Source organism: Muscardinus avellanarius (genome assembly GCF_963383645.1).
Source record: "Muscardinus avellanarius genome assembly, chromosome: 11".
Classification (NCBI taxonomy): domain Eukaryota; kingdom Metazoa; phylum Chordata; class Mammalia; order Rodentia; family Gliridae; genus Muscardinus; species Muscardinus avellanarius.
This window is the reverse complement of record NC_137797.1, coordinates 56,374,135-56,392,711: the sequence shown is the minus strand read 5'-3', so window position 1 is coordinate 56,392,711 and position 18,577 is coordinate 56,374,135. Positions and strand designations below refer to the sequence as shown.

Genomic DNA, 18,577 nt, shown 5'->3' with positions numbered 1-18,577 from the left:
CTCAACAGCTACCAAACTATGACTCCGACTCCGACTGAGGTCTGAGAAGTGAGGAGCTGCCCCTGAGCTTACTCTCTGGACCCCTAGCTCCTTCTTAGAATCTCTTGCTCTTAGCAGACAGTGATCGGATTTATCAATAATATTGACCATCTGATTTAACTTCCAGAGCATGCATACTTTTGCCTCGGTGTCCCTTTGCCTTCTCATCTCTTCTGCCTTTCTTCTTGTCTGTCATAAAGGAAGAAGTCTTCCGCCGGGTCCTGCACTAGTGTTCTGATTCCAACTCTCCTCACGCACTCCGGGTCCTTGCTTCCTCACTCATTCTCTCTCAAAGGGAAATGCCTTTTATTGGGCATCGTTCTGTGTCTCAGGCCCAACCCTGGCATTTTCCATACACAAGACCCTTTGCATCCCACAGAACTGCCAGAGTCATGGGCCATGATCTCTGAGAGCTCATCCCTTCTCCCTTACATGTGAAGCTTCCACGGCTCCTCCCTGCCTATGAAAGAGCATGGGCCCTCAGCTCTCCATACAATGCTCTGGAGGAGTTGATGCCAACCTCCCTTTTCCACTATTGTTCCTCTCTTTGAGACCGTTGGCTGATTCTCATCAAGTCAAACTGTCTTCCATGCTCAAGGAAAGGCCAGGAAACACACCTCCTCCATCCTCGCTCTCTCTGTGCAGTCGTGCTCTCTGCCTTCACATGGCTTCCTTTAGAAAGTTTCAGTTCATATGCCATCCCCTTCGTGAAACACTTTCACAGTCTCAACCAGAATCCCCTCTCATTTCACCGAGGATTTTGTGTCTCGCTCAGAGCTTTCATCACGTTCTACTTCGATTCAAGACAGGATCTTATTTTCTCAGTCATATTGCAAGTTGCAGTATGGACAGGGACTATACTTAGCACTTCACCTTTTACAGGGGTTGCTCAATAATTTTAATTCATTAAGCAAACGTTTCCTGAGAGTCTGTGTTTTATTCCTTTTTTTAGTTTATTTTTTCTGGGTTGAACGCAGCTCATAGGTGACAGTTCTTCTTCATTCCTCTGCTCTAATGCAATCAGCATTTTGCTGCCAGAGTAATCCTCTGTATTTATTGCTTTGGTCTTTTCATTGTTCTCCTCACCAAAACCTTTTGTGCTTGCTCATTACTAACTATTGTAAATAAAATGCTCTATTCTTACTTTCTAGGCTCTATATTAGCTTCTTCAAGTGTTGATTGAACATTCTTTAAATGTCAGGTTCTGGGGATATAGACGGGAAGAAGACATGGGCTTGGTCTTCAGGCAGCTGATGGATACCTAGAACACAGTATGGCATGTGCATGAGCGAGGTGTGCATGGGGGCTGAGGAAGAAGAGGGCCTACTGCCTGGGAGGCAGTGGGAGTATGGTTGGAAGGAAGAGGAAGTCAGTAAATGCTTCTTTGAGGAAGTTGATACGTGTTTTTAACCTTTACAGATGAATCGGAAGCAGGGTATGGTGGCACACACCCATAATCTTGTACTTGGGAGGCTGAGACAGGAAGATTGTGGGTTTGAGGCTAGTCTCAGCAACTTAGAGGTACCCTGTTTCAAAATAAAAAGGGTTTGGGGTGTAACTTAGAGGTAGAATTCCCCTGGATTTTATCCCTAATACCAAAAGACAAAAACAAAATGATGAAGAGGAATTGGCTAGGCTGTGTGTGTATGTGTGTGGACAGGTGCCACACATGTGAGTGTGTGTGTGTGTACTGGAGGCACTGGTACGGAGCAGACAGGCACATGGTTGAGGCCTGAGCAAAGGCATGGTGAGGATTTGTATGATGATGCAGGACATCAGGAGTTTGGTACTCAGGGATGGTGTCGTAGGAGACCACATCCATTGCAAGTAAAGTAGCTCAGGCTTGGTCTTGAGGGCAGTGGTGTGAAGTCATGCCTGCTGGGGTTCTAGGACTTCTGCAGACCCCATGGGAAGGGAAAAAGAGGAGCTGTGGATATTAAAGATTTGCAGGAGAGGTGAAAAATGTGTTTTGAGTTATGATTTGTGTCACCTGTGTGGATATATGAAGCAGGTAAAGTGTGGGTTTGAGAGTATTTGACCAATAGGAGGAAGGCCTATGAGGAGGCAGCGAAAGCCAAAGGCAGGTAGGATGCCTATTGGTTCACTTCCCAGTCACACACACACACACACACACACACACACAGACACACACACAGACACACACATATACACACACAGACACACACACAGACACACACACAGACACACACACACACACACACACACACACACACACACACACACACACACCCCAGAGGGACATTTGTAGCCTGTGGGATGATTAGTTAAATTCCATATTGGTAGCATTTCTCCTGTCAAGGAAAACATCTGGGTGAAGAGGAACAGAGGAACTAGGCCTAATTTTGTACAAGATATGTTTTCTTGTTTCTTGTAAAACATGTCAATAACGAAAAAGGATACATAATTCCTTTTCAACAGTGCCTAAATATAAGCGTCTATTTGAATATATGTCGGTAGCTCAGATAGTAAATAGACTTGTCGGTTTTCCTTGGCATCATAGAATATTAGAGAAAGAAATGGCTAATGCCATTTCAAGCCACTCTTTTCTGAATTCACTTAAAAAACAATAATGATTTGATGACTGTGATCTGGCTACAGTGGACCATGAATCTGTCAGCAAACTTGAAATGGCTCCAGATGAAAAATGTGGGTTGAATATAAAGTCTTTATTTTTGAGTTGAAGGATGAAAGAATTCTCTTCTTTTTGTGTGGTACTAGAGATGGAACCCAGGGGCATTCTACCTCCAAGCTACACCCCCAACCCTATTTTATTCTTTTATTTGAAGCAAGGTCTCACTCAGTTGCGGATGGCCTCAGTAAACTGCTGAGGCTGGCTGTAAACGTGCAATCTTCCCCTCAGCCTCCCAAGTACTGGGATTACAAGTGTGCACCACCATGTCTGGCTGGGGTTCTCCTCTTTTGTCCTTTCCCATTTCTTTCTGTTCTGCATGCTGTACATAAATTTATATACTGGATTACCCCCTGTAGATCATGTTACTCTTTTAATTAGCAGTGGCGTGTGTGTGCGTGCGTGTGTGTGTGTGTGTGTGTGTGTGTGTGTGTGTGTGTGTGTAGGGGAGGCAGTGGTGGGGGTTGGACCCAATGTCTCTTGCATTGCGAGGCAGGTGTTGTACTACTGAACTAGATCCTCAGCCCCACCCCTTTAGATCTGTAGTGTTAACTAGGGAAATTGGGGGGATGTTGATGAAATGGTGTATCTGGATTTCAGCAGAACTTTTGAAAGCATCTCTGGTAAGTTCATTGAGGGCAAGGAAGAGAAAAGTTAGTTTGATGGTGTTATTAGAAGGGGCTGCAGGTGCTTGAGTAACCTCACCTACAGTGCTTGTGAATACATACTGTCATCCGGAGGCAGCTTCCCCAAGCCACCAAGCAGGATTTGCCCTTGGACCCACGCTCTTCACTTTTTCTCCCTCGGTGATGGGTAGAAATGACACAGATGTAGATGCTTATTCAATAGAAGGACAATGTTTGATTAATTAGTTCTGTCAAAAATTGAAACCGTCTGCCCTGAGGAGTAGTGTGTGCCCATAACTGGAAGTGTTTAGGCTCCGCCTTTGAGGCCATCTGTCGGAAATGTGCTAAAAGGGGCTCCTGCGTGGGAGGGAGGTCGCACTACATTATGCTTAAATTCCTTTTGAACGCTAACGTTCTATTACTGTACCATTGTTTGGCTCTGAGAGATTAGCAAAATCTCCATCCTGGAATCTGTTGTAAATCTCCAGTCTATGAGTTGGAAGCCTGGAGGTTTCCATGTTCCGAGGGCTGGGTGTCGTGCCCGGGGTGCTTACGCTCATGGGGCAAATGTGCTTCAGACATGTTAAGTCTTCAAAGAAGCCAGTGAATACACGCACAGAAAAACTATAAACATGCTGTTTCAAGACCACTGATTACTTTTTTGAAGGACTAACTACAAATAAACAATAGAGAAGACAAAGCCTGAAGTAACAAAGACTGAGAGCCCAGAGGAGCTGGTTTTCTTTTTGGTCAGGTGCCTTTCTTTGAGCTGCCCCTGCAGGAGCTGACTGACTGGAGCAAACTCACACCATCCACTCGGGGGCAGGAAGAGGACAATCCCATTCCTCCCTCAAAAACCTCCTTCCCAAGGCAGAATAGGGATTTCCTAATACCTTGTCACAAAACTGGAAAAATTAAATACAGGCAAATTTTCAGCTAGATACTCTATTTTTTTGGTCTTCAATGAGACGTCTTATTCACTTGTAAGGGATTTAAAAATTTTTAACCTCTGGCCAGGCTTGGTGGCACACGCTTGTAATCCCCGCGCTTGGGAGGCGGAGACAGGAGGACCATGCAGGTTCAAAGCTGGCCTCCCTGGCTTGAGACCCTGTTTAAAAAAAAAAAATAGGTGTCTAGGAGTGTAACCCGGAGGTAGAAGGGTTTCCAGGAACCTCAGTACCACCAAAAAAAAAAAAAAAAAAAAAAAAAATTCTAACCTCAGTAATCACATCCCCCTATATATAATCATATCTTTTAAAGTTGAATCCAAATGGTATCCAAATGGGTTTCTTAAATGTCTGAGCCAAGTTTCTTAATTGTTAAGGGGAAAAAAAACCAAACAACACATCCCAGGGGTGGGGTAAGGAGCTGAATCTGGGCTCAATGGTGGGAATCACACTTGAGGTGTGATAGACAATACATCTAGGTCCATGCTGTTCCTACTGAGGTTCAAGAGGAGGTATCTACTCTGGTCAAAAGTTAGGGTGCAAAGGAGAGGATTTCATATCTGTTCTTTCCCCTCAAAAGTGAGTATGGAGCTAAGGCTTCATCATAACAGCAAGAAGAGAGGAATTCTGCAGCGCCGACACAGTTGTGGGGTACATTTGTGAGGTCAGAGGACACGAGAGTTTACTCTGACCACATTATGAATCACATCCTTGGAGATACTTCAGGCACGTAGAGTGTGTTAAGAATACACTCTTCTCAGAGGTAGCCAGGATCCTTAGTTTTGCACCTTTCATTTTTCAAATGAGGAAAAGGAAGCCCCAGAAGGTTGGAAACTGATAAAATCTCACATTTTAGGCTAAGGGGAGTCCCAAGAAGCCTTCTGTTTCTTTCAGTGGGGGTGAAGGACATGTTTTGCTGTTAGTAAATTGGGGCTACTTCTCAGCCGTTTGGATATAATCAATTAAGTATGTAGCATTTGTGGTAACACAGCGTAGAGATGGCTTTTGTGGCCCTTGCAAGTTTTGCATGACAACTTGAGGGAAGGGATTTTAGCCAACACTTACTCGTTTGAAGACTTGGTTGGTGGTATCATAAAGTGTAAGTGAACAACATCGTGAAGCTTGGGGGAGTTAGATGTGGAGGCTGTTAGAATCACTACGGCAGCAGGTTGTCACAGTGGTGTCACTGAGTTACAGAGTGGAACCATAGTGAGCCTAAGCTCCCTTCTGAGCCCTCTTTCTACCCACAGCCCTATTAGACATCCCAGCCTTCAGAGAAATGGTCAAGCCCAAATGAAAAAATGCCACATTTAAATATCTGCCTAGACAAACATCATCAGGATACTTGATTAGCTTCCTGGGAGAAATGAAAGTATGATTAATATGCATTTGCTGGTGAATAAGAACCCAAGGGACTGAGGAAATATGTTTGGAGCAATTAAATTTTAATAAAAATAAAAGAGCAAACAAGATTTCTCCTGCTGATATTAGGATGTGTAATTTTGAAATTCTGGTATAAACTTAGATGCTTTTCCCATTTTCATTTATAGATTTTCTTGACAGACTGTGTTTTGCACCTTGTTGCTTTTTTTCTTGTCTCTGATCCCTTCATTTAAAAATAACAGCCAACAATTTTCACCTAGAACTCATCTAACGACATTGGAAAAGGTGATAGATACTGTTGGGGAAAATTTATAGTTGATTCCAGGTCATCCACACAACTTAATTTTAAAAAGCAAGCCCTATATATGAAGGACAGGTTCTGTGCTATAGCAGTGACAGGAGCTGTGGATTTGAGTTAACCCATCGGTCAGAGGACAGGAGGAAGCCAGTCTGCCTCCATGTGCCCACCCTGATCTCCAGTTGGCTGGCCAGCCGCCGGGTTGATTTGAGGACCTGCTGTTGTATTTATCTGTATAGGTTGAGACGCCCACATCCGAAGAATGTGGGATAAGAAATGATTTGGATGTGGGGATATTTATATAGAAGAAATCTTGGGAATGGAGCCAAAGTCTTCACATAGAATTCCTTTGTGTTTCTGATGCACTTCACAGCCTGAAGGCATTTTTTTTTTGTTATTTGTTTTTCTTTTGGTGGTACTGGGGTTCCTGGAAACCCTTCTACCTCCAGGCTACATACACTCCCAGACCTATTTTTTAAAATATATTTTTATTTGGAAACAGGGTCTCTTAAGCCAGGGAGGCTGGCTTTGAACCTGTGTGATCCTCTTGTCTCTGCCTCCCAAGCGTGGGGATTACAAGCGTGCACCGCCACGCCTGGCCAATTTTTTTAATAACATACTTTAGTGCACCTGCTGTTTGGCTGTGACCTAGTATACTGAGGTTAGGTGTTGAATTCTCTACTTGTGGTGTCATGATGGTACTTCTATTTTTTCAGATTTTGGAACATTTGTGTGTGTGTGTGTGTGTGTGTGTGTGTGTGTGTGTGTGTGTGGTATTGGAGGTGGAACCCAGAGGCTTTCTACCTCCAGGCTATACTCCCAGACCCATTTTCTATTTTATTTGGAAACAGGGTCTCACTAAGTTGCTGAGAGCCTCACTAAGTAGCTGAGGCTGGCATCGAACCTGTGCGATCCTCCTGTCTCAGCCTCCCAAGCGCTGGGATTACAAGCGTGCGCCACCATGCCAGGCTTGGAACATTTTTTGAATTTAGTGATGCTTGGTCTGTGTTATTCTCTTATCTTTATCTAAAGTGGACATTTGAGTAGAAGCTCTCACTTGTTATGTGAGGAGTGGTATCTGCCGCTTATCCTTAATTTCATGAAACTTTAGTGTCTTTCTAGGGTTGGTAAGAGTCGTTTAAAGCCACTGTTTCAGACTTGGCAGTTTTGCTTCTGTTTTTCAGACTGTTTATTCTATGGCTCCATTTCCTTTCCCACAATTGGCAGAGCTGAGGGAAAAGTATACCTACAACATCACACCATTCCCAGCCACGGTTAAACCCACCTCAGTTTCTGGGTAAGCTTGTTTTTTTTTATTTCCTTGTTTTCATGATGGTCGACTCAATACTTTGATTTGTCATTGTAAATTAATATTTATTTTACTCAGCCATAAAGAGGATGAAATTATGCCATTTTCAGGAAAATGGATAAAACTAGAGACTATGATGCTAAGTGAGATTAGCCAACTACAGAAAGTTAAGACTCATATGTTTCTGTCATGTAGAAGTTGAGGTACAAGAGGGACTCCAAATAAAAGAGGAGAAACTCCAGGGAGTGATGGAGGGGTCTAGCAAAGGAAGGTGGCAGGTAGAGAGGCTTGATGAAGAAGCATTTCAAGGGATGTTATGTACTTACACAGAATTACTAATGCCAATCTCAGTATCATGTATGGGGAAGGGATGGGAGTGGGGTGGAGTCTGGGGGAAGCTTACCACGTGCTGTGTGCATGTATGTTCCTTCCAGTCTGAACTTCATTATGATTGCAACTCATCAATAAAAGTATATCAAAGCCGGGCATCGTGGCACATGCTTGTAATCCTAGCATTTGGGAGGTTGAGACAAGAGGATCGCAATTCGTGGACAGCCTCAGCTACTTACTTAGTGAGGCCCTCTGTAACTTAGTGAGACTTTGTTTCAAAATAAAGAATAAAAAATAGAGCTGCCGGGGCGTGATGGCACACGCTTGTAATCCCCGCGCTTGGGAGGCGGAGACAAGAGGATCGCGCAGGTTCGAAACCAGCCACGCTGGCGTAAGAGACCCTGTTTCAAAAATATAAAATAGGTCTGGGAGTGTAGCCCGGAGGTAGAAGGGCTTCCAGGAACCCCAGTACCACCAAAAAAAAAAAAAAAAAAAAAAAAAAAGGGCTGGAGGTGTAGCTCAGAGGTAGAATGCCCCTGGGTTTCATCCCCAGTACTGCAAAAAAACCAAAAAACAAAAAAAACCCAACCCCCCCCCCCAAAAAAAAAAGTATATTAAAGCCGGGCATGGTGGCACATGCTTGTAATCCCAGTACTTGGGAGGCTGAGACAAGAGGATCGTGGGTTTGTGGATAACCTCAGCTACTTAGCAGGGTTCTCTGCAACTTGCTAAGACCTTGTTTCAAAATAAAGAATAAAAAATGGGGCTGGAGGTATAGATTGGAGGTAGAAATCCCCTGGGTTCCACGAAAAAAAAAAATTAAAAATTAGTATTTATTTAGCCTTGGAAATATGTGCACAGTAGTTTGGTACTTACAGTCTGAATGACTCTTTCCTAAAGGTTTTTATTTAAATTTAAGAGGTTTTTTTTTTTTTGGTGGTACTAGGGGTGGAACCCAGAGGCTTTTTACCTCCGGACTATACTCCCTGACCTATTTTATATTTTATTTGGAAACAGGGTCTCACTAGGTTGCTGAGAGCCTCACTAAGTAGCTGAGGCTGGCTTCGAATCTGTGCGATCCTCCCATCTCAGCCTCCCAAGCGCCAGGATTACAAGCGTGCCCCACCACGCCTGGCCCTAAAAGCTATTTTTAAAAGTGTATTTTCTGAAGAAATTTGAAACATAAACTGAAATTATATTTAACAAGCTCACAATATATCTGAAGATATAAAATATTTAAAACCTCATAACTAAAATAGTGTGGAACTAGTGTACACATAGACAGATGAGCTAATTTAGACTACTGTAAAAACTAGAAATTCACAAATATATATATATATATATATATATATATATATATATATATATATATATATATATACAGAATCTAGTATATGAAAATTGGCATATGAGCCAAGGAGACTTCATCTGGAAAGAAAGTTAGTCATAACCATGTATCAAGATGAATTCCATGGGGATAAAAATGTTAAGTGGAAAAAATGAAATTACTAGCAAAACAAAACTTGGAAGTACTCCTCTAGTTCTTTGGAATTGAGAAGGCCTTACTAACTCACTCAATTTTTTTTTTTTTTTTTTTTTGTGGGGGTGGAATCCAGGGGCTTTCTACCTTCGGGCTATACTCCCAGACCTATTTTATATTTTATTTGGAAACAGAGTCTCAGTAAGTTGCTGAGTCTGGCTTTGAACCTGTGCAATCCTCCTGTCTCTGCCTCTCAAGCGCAGGGATTACAAGCGTGCGCCACCATGCCAGGCTAATTTTTTCCTTTTAAAAAAATTTGAGTGAGCCGGGGCGTGGTGGTGCACTCTTGTAATCACTGTGCTTGGGAGGCGGAGACAGAAGGATCGAGCAGGTTCAAAGCCAGCCTTTCTGGCTTAAGAGACCCTGTTTCCAAATAAAAATAAATAGTTCTGGGAGTGTAGCCTGGATGTAGAAGGGTTTCCAGGAACCCCAGTACCACCAAACAAACAAATAAGGAAAAAATTAAAGTACTTTAAAAATGATTTTCTGCATGATCAAAACCAAATCTCTATAAACCAACTCAAATATATTTTCAAAAAAAACCCCACTTTTAACATCTAAAAAAATTAGGACTGATATCTCTAATATACACAATTCCTAGAAATCAATTAAAATGGCTACTCAATTTAAAAAAGATGAAATGGGAATAGGCAGTTTGTGCAAAAGGCATCATCATTACTAAGAGAAATGCAACTTAAATCAAAAGCTTGATAATGTTTGCTGTTGATAAGGCCATGGGAAACAGAAGTCCTTGTGAGAGGTTAATTACTACAGGGTTTATGGCAGACCGTCTGGCAGAATTTGTTGAAATTATTAATGCATGTGTCCTTTGACTCAGAGTTTCTATCTTTATGAATTTTCCCACAGATTTAATTTTACATATGCAAAACTCTGTATGTATAAAGTTATTTATTGCAACGTTGTTTATAATAGGATAATATTAGAAACAAGTAGTACCATTAACAGCTGGGATCCATATCATGGGTTATGTACATAAAATACATTCTATGTGAATATGGAAGGATTTCTTATATATGCTTATATGTTTAAAAGCAAGATGCAGAAGTGTGTATATAGTATGCTAAAATTTTTACAAAAAGAGGATTAAAAACAAGACTATATTGTTATCTTTGCTTATCCATACATAGATAAACTGAAGACTATATAAGAAACTGGTAACAAAGGTCACCTGTGGGAATTAAGCAGGGCAAGAACTGGGCAGAAGTTGGTAGGGATGGGAGAGATGCTTTGTAAAAATTAATATAATTATGTAAATACGGCATTTAAACCTTGTGACTCTTATTTTTTTTAAATACTGTTATTTTCTTTGCCTATTTCTTCTGTGTCTTCCAAGACGACATGGCAAGGTCAGAGACAGTGATGACGAGAATGATGCAGACGATGAGGATGCTATTGCTAATGCAGTGGGGTGCCTGGGACCTTTCAGTGGGCTCCTGGTACCTGAACTTCAGAAGTACCAAAAGCAGATTAAAGGTAAAAGTTGGCTGGCATTTAGATGATCACAATGATTGATTCACTATAACTATGGTATTGTTATTGTGTCCCATCCATGCCTCCGTAATTCCCTAAACTAGCTGGGCGTGGTGGCACATGCTTGGAATCCCCGTGTTTGAGAGGCTGAGACAGGAGGATCACACAGGTTCGAAGCCAGCCTCAGCTACGTAGTGAGGCGCTCAGCAATTTAGTGAGACCCTGCTTCCAAATAAAGTATAAAATATGTCTGGGAATATAGCATGGAGGTAGAAAAGCCCCTGGGTTCCACCCTCAGTGCCACCCTCAGTACAAAAAAAAATTCCCTAAATTGGTTACTACTATTAAAAATCTTTATTAAAAAACATTTTGCAAGCCAGGTGTGGTGGCGCACGCTTGTAATCCCTGCACTTGGGAGGCAGAGACGGAGGATCCCGCAGGTTCGAAGCCAGCTATGCTGGCTTAAGAGGCCCTGTTTCAAAAAAAAAAAAAAAAAAAAAGGATAAAATAGGCCTGGGAGTGTAGCCCAGAGGTAGAAGGGTTTCCAGGAACCCCAGTACCACCACCAAAAAGAAAAAAAATTTTTTTTTGCAGCCTGGCATGATGGTGCACACTTGTAATCCCAGTACTTGGGAGGTTGAGACAGGAGAATCACACAGGTTCAAAGCCAGCCTCAGCTACTTAGTGAGGCTCTCAGCAACTTAGTGAGACCCTTTCAAAATAAAGACTGCCCCTGGGTCCCCTCCCCTGTATCACAAAAACAAAAACAGAAAAACAAAACAATTTGTTAACTTATTTATTTGGTTAGGCTTTCTCTCTATTATTTATTACACAAAGAACCTTTCCTTTCCTTTATGGTGACTTTTACTTCTCAATATTTTTGTTATCTCTTAAAAATGTTTTATTTGTGCACTGTCATTGTACATGATGTCTTATAAGATTCATGGTGATACATTCCTATAAGCACATATAACATTATTTGTTCTGTTTCCTTCCTCACATCTCTCTTAATTCACGTACTCTTTTAGTTTAGGTTATAAAATCATTTTTCTTTAAATTCTAGTTCTTTTACTAGAATGTTTATTTCTTGGTTTGGGTTATTCCAAGTTTAGATTTTCAGGCATATGGTGTTCTCAATAACTTGATTCAACTTTGTATGCTTATGTCTTTAGAACAGAGCCTCACGTATACATATAGTAGATGCTTAACACATTCTCTCTGAGTTTAATTGAATTCATCCTAGACTGGCTTCTCTCCCACTGTAGCACTACCTCTTTAAATCTGAAACATTATTTCGTGAATGACAAGAAACTCATTATTTGACAAGATATTTGTCCAGATTGCTTCCCTTAGCACAGGATTTCTAGTGCAAAGACACAACCTCTAAGTACCAGTTCTAACCGTTCTTCCCTCTGAGACAGAACAGAACAGCTCCACTCCCTCTTCTACCTTGAAATCTCTTCAAATCTTTGAGGTCAACCATCATATCACCTAAAACTTTCTCTTAAGGCTCAAGTTCCAAAATTCTTTACACCATTTCTCATAAGATAATTATTTCAGACCTTTTAATATTCTATTGATTCACATCTAATATCCTATAATGTGGTACTGTTGCTTTTAAAATATGGCTCTGAATCAAATGCTATGTTCTGTTTATTTTCTGCACTGAATAGATTCTTTGAGCTCTGGGCATTATCAGTATAATGAGCTCTTTGAAAATGGTTCACAGCTGGGCACGGTGGCCCACGCTTGTAATCCCAGTCCTTGGGAGGTTGAGACAGAAAGATCATGGTTCGTGGACAGCCTCAACTACTTAGTGAGGCCTTCTGTAACTTAGTGAGACCGTGTTTCAAAATAAAAATAAAAACGAGGCCTGGAGGGTGTAGCTGCAAGGTAGAATGTCCCTCAGTTTGATCCTCAGTACCACAAAAAAAAAAAAAAAAAAAGAAAGAAAGAAAGAAAGAAAAAGAAAGAAAGAAAGAAAGTGGTTTGCTCTCCTTACAATAAGTCCTTTCTCAACTCATAAACAGCTATTCCTTAGAATATTTATTCTGCCTCTTCTAATAGGAAGGCCATAATTCCAGCTCAAAGAGTTTAAAAACATGCTAGAAGAAAGAGCATTCTCATCACCACCTGCCAACTTTGCACTCACTACCCTCTGGAGTCTTGGGCCATAGTCCTACTTTTTGGTTCTTGTTTAGAAGGTGGTAGCGGCTGCTGCTGTTGCTTTTTCAGTTGTGATAGTTCTGAGTCTTTCCCTGAGCCTCAGCTGTTTCTGAGAATTACCTGCTTAGTGGCTGGCTTCTCACTGCCTTGTGTGTGTGTCCGAGGCATGTGGTCTTCTCTTTTAAAATAGCCTTTAAAAATCTGTACTCAACAAGCACCTCTTGACTTACGTAATGCCCTCCACCCCCTTTCTTGTTTCCTGATTTTCAGCTTTTGGTTTCTAGACATGGAATCATCTCTAAAAATAAACACTGAAGTTTTTGACTCTGCATTTCTGTACTCTCTGGGCCCATGTTCTATTTTTCTTTTTCTTTCTTTCTTCTTCTTCTTTTTTTTTTTCTGTTTCGCTTCCTATACAACTGTGTGCTCCAAGATAACCTCACAACTTTTTGCTAAGTTTCACCAATAATCCTTTTTACTGATTTTATTAAAATTAGCAGATGTTCAGCTTTTATCTGACAGATACTCTCAGCAGATGTTAGGATCATTGAAATCTCTATTTTTTTTTTTTTTTTTTGCTGGTTCTCAGGTCACTTTTTTTTTTCCCCGGTACTGGGGAAACTGGTGGGATGGAACTTTTATCTACTGTGCTAGAGAAGCCTGCCCTCTCCCACCCCGTCCTGAGCAGTCTGTGTGTACGCTCTCACCACAGTAATTGCTTAATTCTTGGAGAACTCTGCTAGTTGTATTTGTCACAGGAGCAGAAATCACATTAGACATAAGATGCACAGTAGACATGCATCGTACCATGCTCCAAAATCTTGACAGATTTATAAAATGTGTTACTATTTTTAACTTAAAAAATGCAGTCTAAACTCTACAAACTGTCAACCCTTTATAAATCTAAATGCACTTGCATGGGCATCTGCATAATTATTTTAGACATCTGTTTTTTTTTTCTTGAGTGAATTTTAGAAAGTGGCCTTGAATATTATCTGTAAGCTGTTGTTTTTGTCTGTTTAATGAACAAAGTGGTACCAAAGTCGTTGAAACCACGCAGCTCATTTCAGACAGCAGTGAAGCTGATAAGAAAATGCAGGAGCAAATCAAAGCAAGCCCAAGGCAACTTCAAGACGTTTTTGTGGTTACAGTTTCCTAGGGGTTGAGATACCATACTCGGTTGTAGTGTAATTAATTCCCATTCACTCCTGTTCCCCTCCACTTATCAGCCTTGTGTCTTTTTCCTGAGTGTAGAGCAGAATGAGGAGCAGAGTCTGAGATCTAATAACATTGCAGAGCTGAGTCCAGGAGCCATCAATTCCTGTCGCAGTGAATACCATGCGGCGTTCAACAGCATGATGATGGAACGCATGACCACGGATATCAATGCCCTAAAGCGGCAGTACTCACGCATTAAGAAGAAGCAGCAGCAGCAGGTCCACCAGGTGTACATCAGGGCAGGTAATGGGATTCTTGTTTGCATCTCTTTCAACCCCATCTCAGCTAGTACAGTGAAAAGCAAATGGCTTTAGGATGGCTTCAGAATTTCTAACTGTAGTTTAGCATCCATAAACTCAATCATCATGAGTTACTAGTGTATTTTAGCCTCTCATTTATTTTATTTTATTTTATCAGGCTCTAAAGAAGAAAAAGACCCTGGGCTCTTTTTAGGTCCCAAGGACTGGGCAGTTGATGGTATTAAACACATCTGTACTATGTATGCTGGTGGAGAGGGGTTTACAAATGATCAGAATGTTGCAAAGCCATGCAATCCTTGGACTTGAGAAATTTTTAAAAATTTTGTGCATTTGAAAATAAAATAGAATTTAGTCATCTGTGCACTAATAATTAAACTATATGCCCGTGATTTAGGTAGTAATAGAACAGATGTTGTGATCAGGGAAAATAAACAAAACAAAACCATTAAAAAGTCTGTGCTTCGCTGATGGGTTAGTGGTGTCTTGGGAATATACTAGGAGAACACAGTTATAGTGCAGTTGGAAACGCTCTTTTCCAAGGATTGTCAAGCTTTTTTAAATTCCAGAATCTCAGCGAAAAATCTTCTTTATTGTTTAATATACACTGATTTTGGAGTGTTTTTCTTGTTCTAAATGAATATCCTAATGAAATTGACACCTGTTTAGAACTAACCAAGGTATAAATTTGACATGTTTCTAAGTGGCTTATGAGCATGTGACTGATCGTGCACAAAAACTGAATTCATTTTCCACTCATCAGAAAGAGCAGGCAACTCTTGAAATTCACTTTATCCTGAGTTATTAAGAAAGCAATCACAAAGAAGCAATGACAACACTTTAATTTTTGAAATGCTGGAACACAGAGTTCCTTATTTTGTCCTTATATCTATGAGGAAGCCTTAACAATTTGTCCAGGATTTATAGCTATGGCGAGTGTTTGGGCCTGGGCCAGAACCTGCGTGTTCGGAGTCCTTATGTAGTCCCTCTTCAGCACCACTCTACAAATCTTTGGGTGGGATGGTGAACAACTGCCATTGGGTTTTGAATTAGCCCAGTGGCTTCTACTCTATCCAGGGGTTTTTATTTGCTCCTGCATTTTCTTATTAGCCTCTCTCTGTGGGTCTGAAATTAGCTGCGTGGGTTCAGTGATTTTGGTGTCACTTTGTTCATTACCTAGACATAAATTCAACAGCTTCCAGATAAAATTCAATGCCACTTTCTAAAATTCCCTTAGAAAAATTCTACACTCTGTGGTCTACATGCCAAATTCTGTCCACTGCCTGTTTTTGCAAATAAAGTTCTGTTAGAACATGGTGCACACATTTGTTTACCTGTTAAGGTTGCTTTGGTAGTACATTGGCTAAAATATTTACAATCTGCTCCTTTACAGGTAGGATTTTTTTCCCTGACTCCTAGGTCATGGTTCTTGTAGTTCTCCTTAAGAGAGAGTTGTGGCCCAAAGGCCAAGTTCTAGAGCATTGGTTCCGAAACTTTAGTGTGATATAATTCCCATGGAGATCTGATAGAATGCAGTATCTGTCTCAGAAGGTTTGGCGTGGGGCTGCGATTCTGCCTTCTCACAAAGAGCTCCTAGGTGGTGCTGGTGCTACTGGGTGGGGACAACTTTTTGAGCAAGGTTTTAGAGGAGAGATAGGATAAGATTAACCACATAAGTGAAGTGATTGAACCTGAATCAGAGGCCAAAGACCCTGCAGCTTTTGAGAGCTATTGGCAGATCATGAGGATGACGATTGAGGTACCAGCTTCCTAGGTTAGGAAGGACAGGAAGTTGAAGACTCTCAGGCCCAAGAACTTCTATATAAAGCTCTCAGGAGTAAGTGGGAGCTTAAGGAAAATAATGAAGATTGGGATAAGTCATTAGAAAGAATGAAAGAAGGAAAGGAAAAGATTGATGACATTGAGAGCCAGCAAAATAGAAAATAGTGACTTTGGAGGGCTCAGTTTTAGAAAAGAGAATGTAGAGTTTGACTCCAGGTTTGGAGTTTTGCCAGGAATGTGTGACAAAGGGATAGGGATTAACGGAAGGTGTCGGGAGTCTGAGTGGCCAGTCATGCTTCTAGTGGGGTAGGTTTATAAACAAGTCAAAGATATATGAAAGGGTGTGAGAGGATCTAGGGATCTGGGAACTGAAAGTCTCCATGGTTCAGGATCAGATACAGTTTGATTGAGGGTCTGAGAGCTAAAAGAGTCAGAGAGAGGAATGTTGGGATAAATATCTTTTTCATGTAAGGTAGATCTGGGTGATAAGGTTTAAGATGGAATTGGGAAGGTTGAGGAACCATAAATTTATGTAGTGGCTGGGCCAGTCACAGAGATAGTAAAATAACCTGGGGGGGGCAGGTAGATGGACATGGGATGAAGAGTAGATAGTTGTCAGTTTTAAGTAAAGACTGAGTGGAGAAGGATGAAGGGGCAGGCCAGAAGAACCTCCATCAGGTTCACACAAAGATGGAGGGACTTTCTCCTGTTACTGCTGGCTATTGCTGTCCTCCTTGGGGCCCAATGTATTTAATGTTGCCTTGGAAATAGAGGTCTGGGCATAGCCACAGGAGGAGGACAATATTATTGACCATTGTTACGGACAATAATCCTATCAACACTGCCATCCAGGAGAACAAAGCTTTTGGTGCTTTCCAGTTTTCATTTGGCTCTTGAAGCCCATTGAGGACTCAGGAACAGCTTTTCATATTTTGGACCAGGCTCTGGGCAGCTAGCTGCGATTCTAGTGCATTTTAACACCTTCTTAGCACTTTGCTCACCCTGCTGTCTCTCACTTCATAATATGCAGTGTGTTCTTTCCTTACCTTGCAGAAGCTGACAATTGATTATCCATATGGTCATAGCATTTGCCATATTATTTTTTAAAACTTCAAAAGAGTTTCCAGATCTAAGACCTCCAAAGTTGCTACTCAGAGACAAAATTTTTGTATACAAAACTTTAGGGAGTCTTGAGCTGTCATTAGTAATGAGACTTCAGCGGAGTCCCCATGTAGTTTTGTTTTCTTTTGTATCCCCTGCTTCCAGTCCCCTCCTCTTTGAAGGAGAAGGAATTTGACACGCTAGTACACCAGGTACGAGGGTTGAATTCCGTTTCTGCTGTCCTCAGTCACATGACTCTTGATAGTACCTGGGAAGTGGATGGGAAAAGATGCGGGGATGATCACTATGTGGTTGCTGATCATGGTGGATGTGTTTCTCTGTGGTTTGTTTCACACAACCTTTCTACGTTTGTTTCAGACAAAGGCCCAGTGACCAGCATTCTCCCATCTCAGGTAAACAATTCTCCAGTTATAAACCACCTCCTTTTAGGGAAGAAGATGAAAATGACGAACAGAGCTTCCAAGAATGCAGTCATCCACATTCCAGGTCACACAGGAGGCAAGCTCTCCCCTGTCCCCTACGAAGATCTTAAAACGAAGCTCAACTCTCCATGGCGAACTCATATCCGAGTGCACAAGAAGAACATGCCGAGGACCAAAAGCCATCAGGGCTGTGGGGACACCGTCGGGCTGATAGAGGAGCAAAATGAAGGCTGCAAGACCAGCAGCCCAGGGGTGGTGGAGGAGTTTTCCTCCAGGTGTGCAGCAGCAGCTGCCAGAGAAGGGGGCAGCTGTGCAGGCGGCACCGGGAGGACCATCGAAGGGCAGTCTCCAGAGCCGGTGTTTGGGGATCCCGAGGTTGACGTGTCTGCCGTTCAGGTGAAGTTGGAAGCCTTGGGACTGAACCAGAGGGATGCTGCTGCGGAAACTGAGCCCAAGGTGCTTCCACCCTGCCAGCGGCACATCCCAGAGCCACCTGAGGTCCCTGGAGAAACCAAAGCCACCAGCAAACCTCCCCAAGGCAGCCACTCGAAAACCCCCATCTTTAGCCCTTTCCCCAGTGTCAAGCCACTGCGGAAATCAGCCACCGCCAGGAATTTGGGGTTATATGGTCCTACAGAAAGAACCCCAACCATGCACTTTCCTCAGATGAGCAGGAGCTTCAGCAAATCCAGCAGTGGGACCAGTGGCACTAAGAAACGATGACGCCTCCTAGCGACCAAATCTGGACTCACCTCGCCACAGAGGCACAAGGGTTCCACCTGCACCTGTCCAGTTTTATTTGTCCAGTAAAATGGGTAGGGAGTTCAGAGATGAACAGCAATGGCCCACAAAAGTGAGAATTGGAAGTGTTATGAGGGATACAGAATAGGGATGTTTTTCCATCCACGGGAGAACTGAGAAAGAGGATTTTCATGACAGAATAAATATTGTGGTTTTATAGTGTGAAGTTTCCCCAATTTTCTCTTGTGAGCTATTA

General features: G+C 41.9%; 1 protein-coding gene across 2 annotated transcripts in view; it reads left to right on the top strand.

The window, feature by feature from the left end:
* Nucleotides 1-18,303, top strand: part of TBC1D30 (TBC1 domain family member 30) — a gene marked incomplete at both ends in the record, with an annotated part of 46,738 nt that extends 28,435 nt beyond the window's left edge. Inside the window, 4 exons of one of the 2 annotated variants that reach the window (XM_080705526.1) lie at nucleotides 7,128-7,240; nucleotides 10,477-10,616; nucleotides 14,034-14,240; nucleotides 17,588-18,303. In XM_080705526.1, coding sequence (XP_080561652.1) covers nucleotides 7,128-7,240; nucleotides 10,477-10,616; nucleotides 14,034-14,240; nucleotides 17,588-18,303 — 1,176 coding nt within the window. Of the gene's footprint in view, nucleotides 1-7,127; nucleotides 7,241-10,476; nucleotides 10,617-14,033; nucleotides 14,241-17,515 lie in introns of both variants that reach the window. The other variant, XM_080705525.1, reaches the window with a different exon arrangement.
* Between the last annotated feature and the right edge of the window lie 274 nt (nucleotides 18,304-18,577).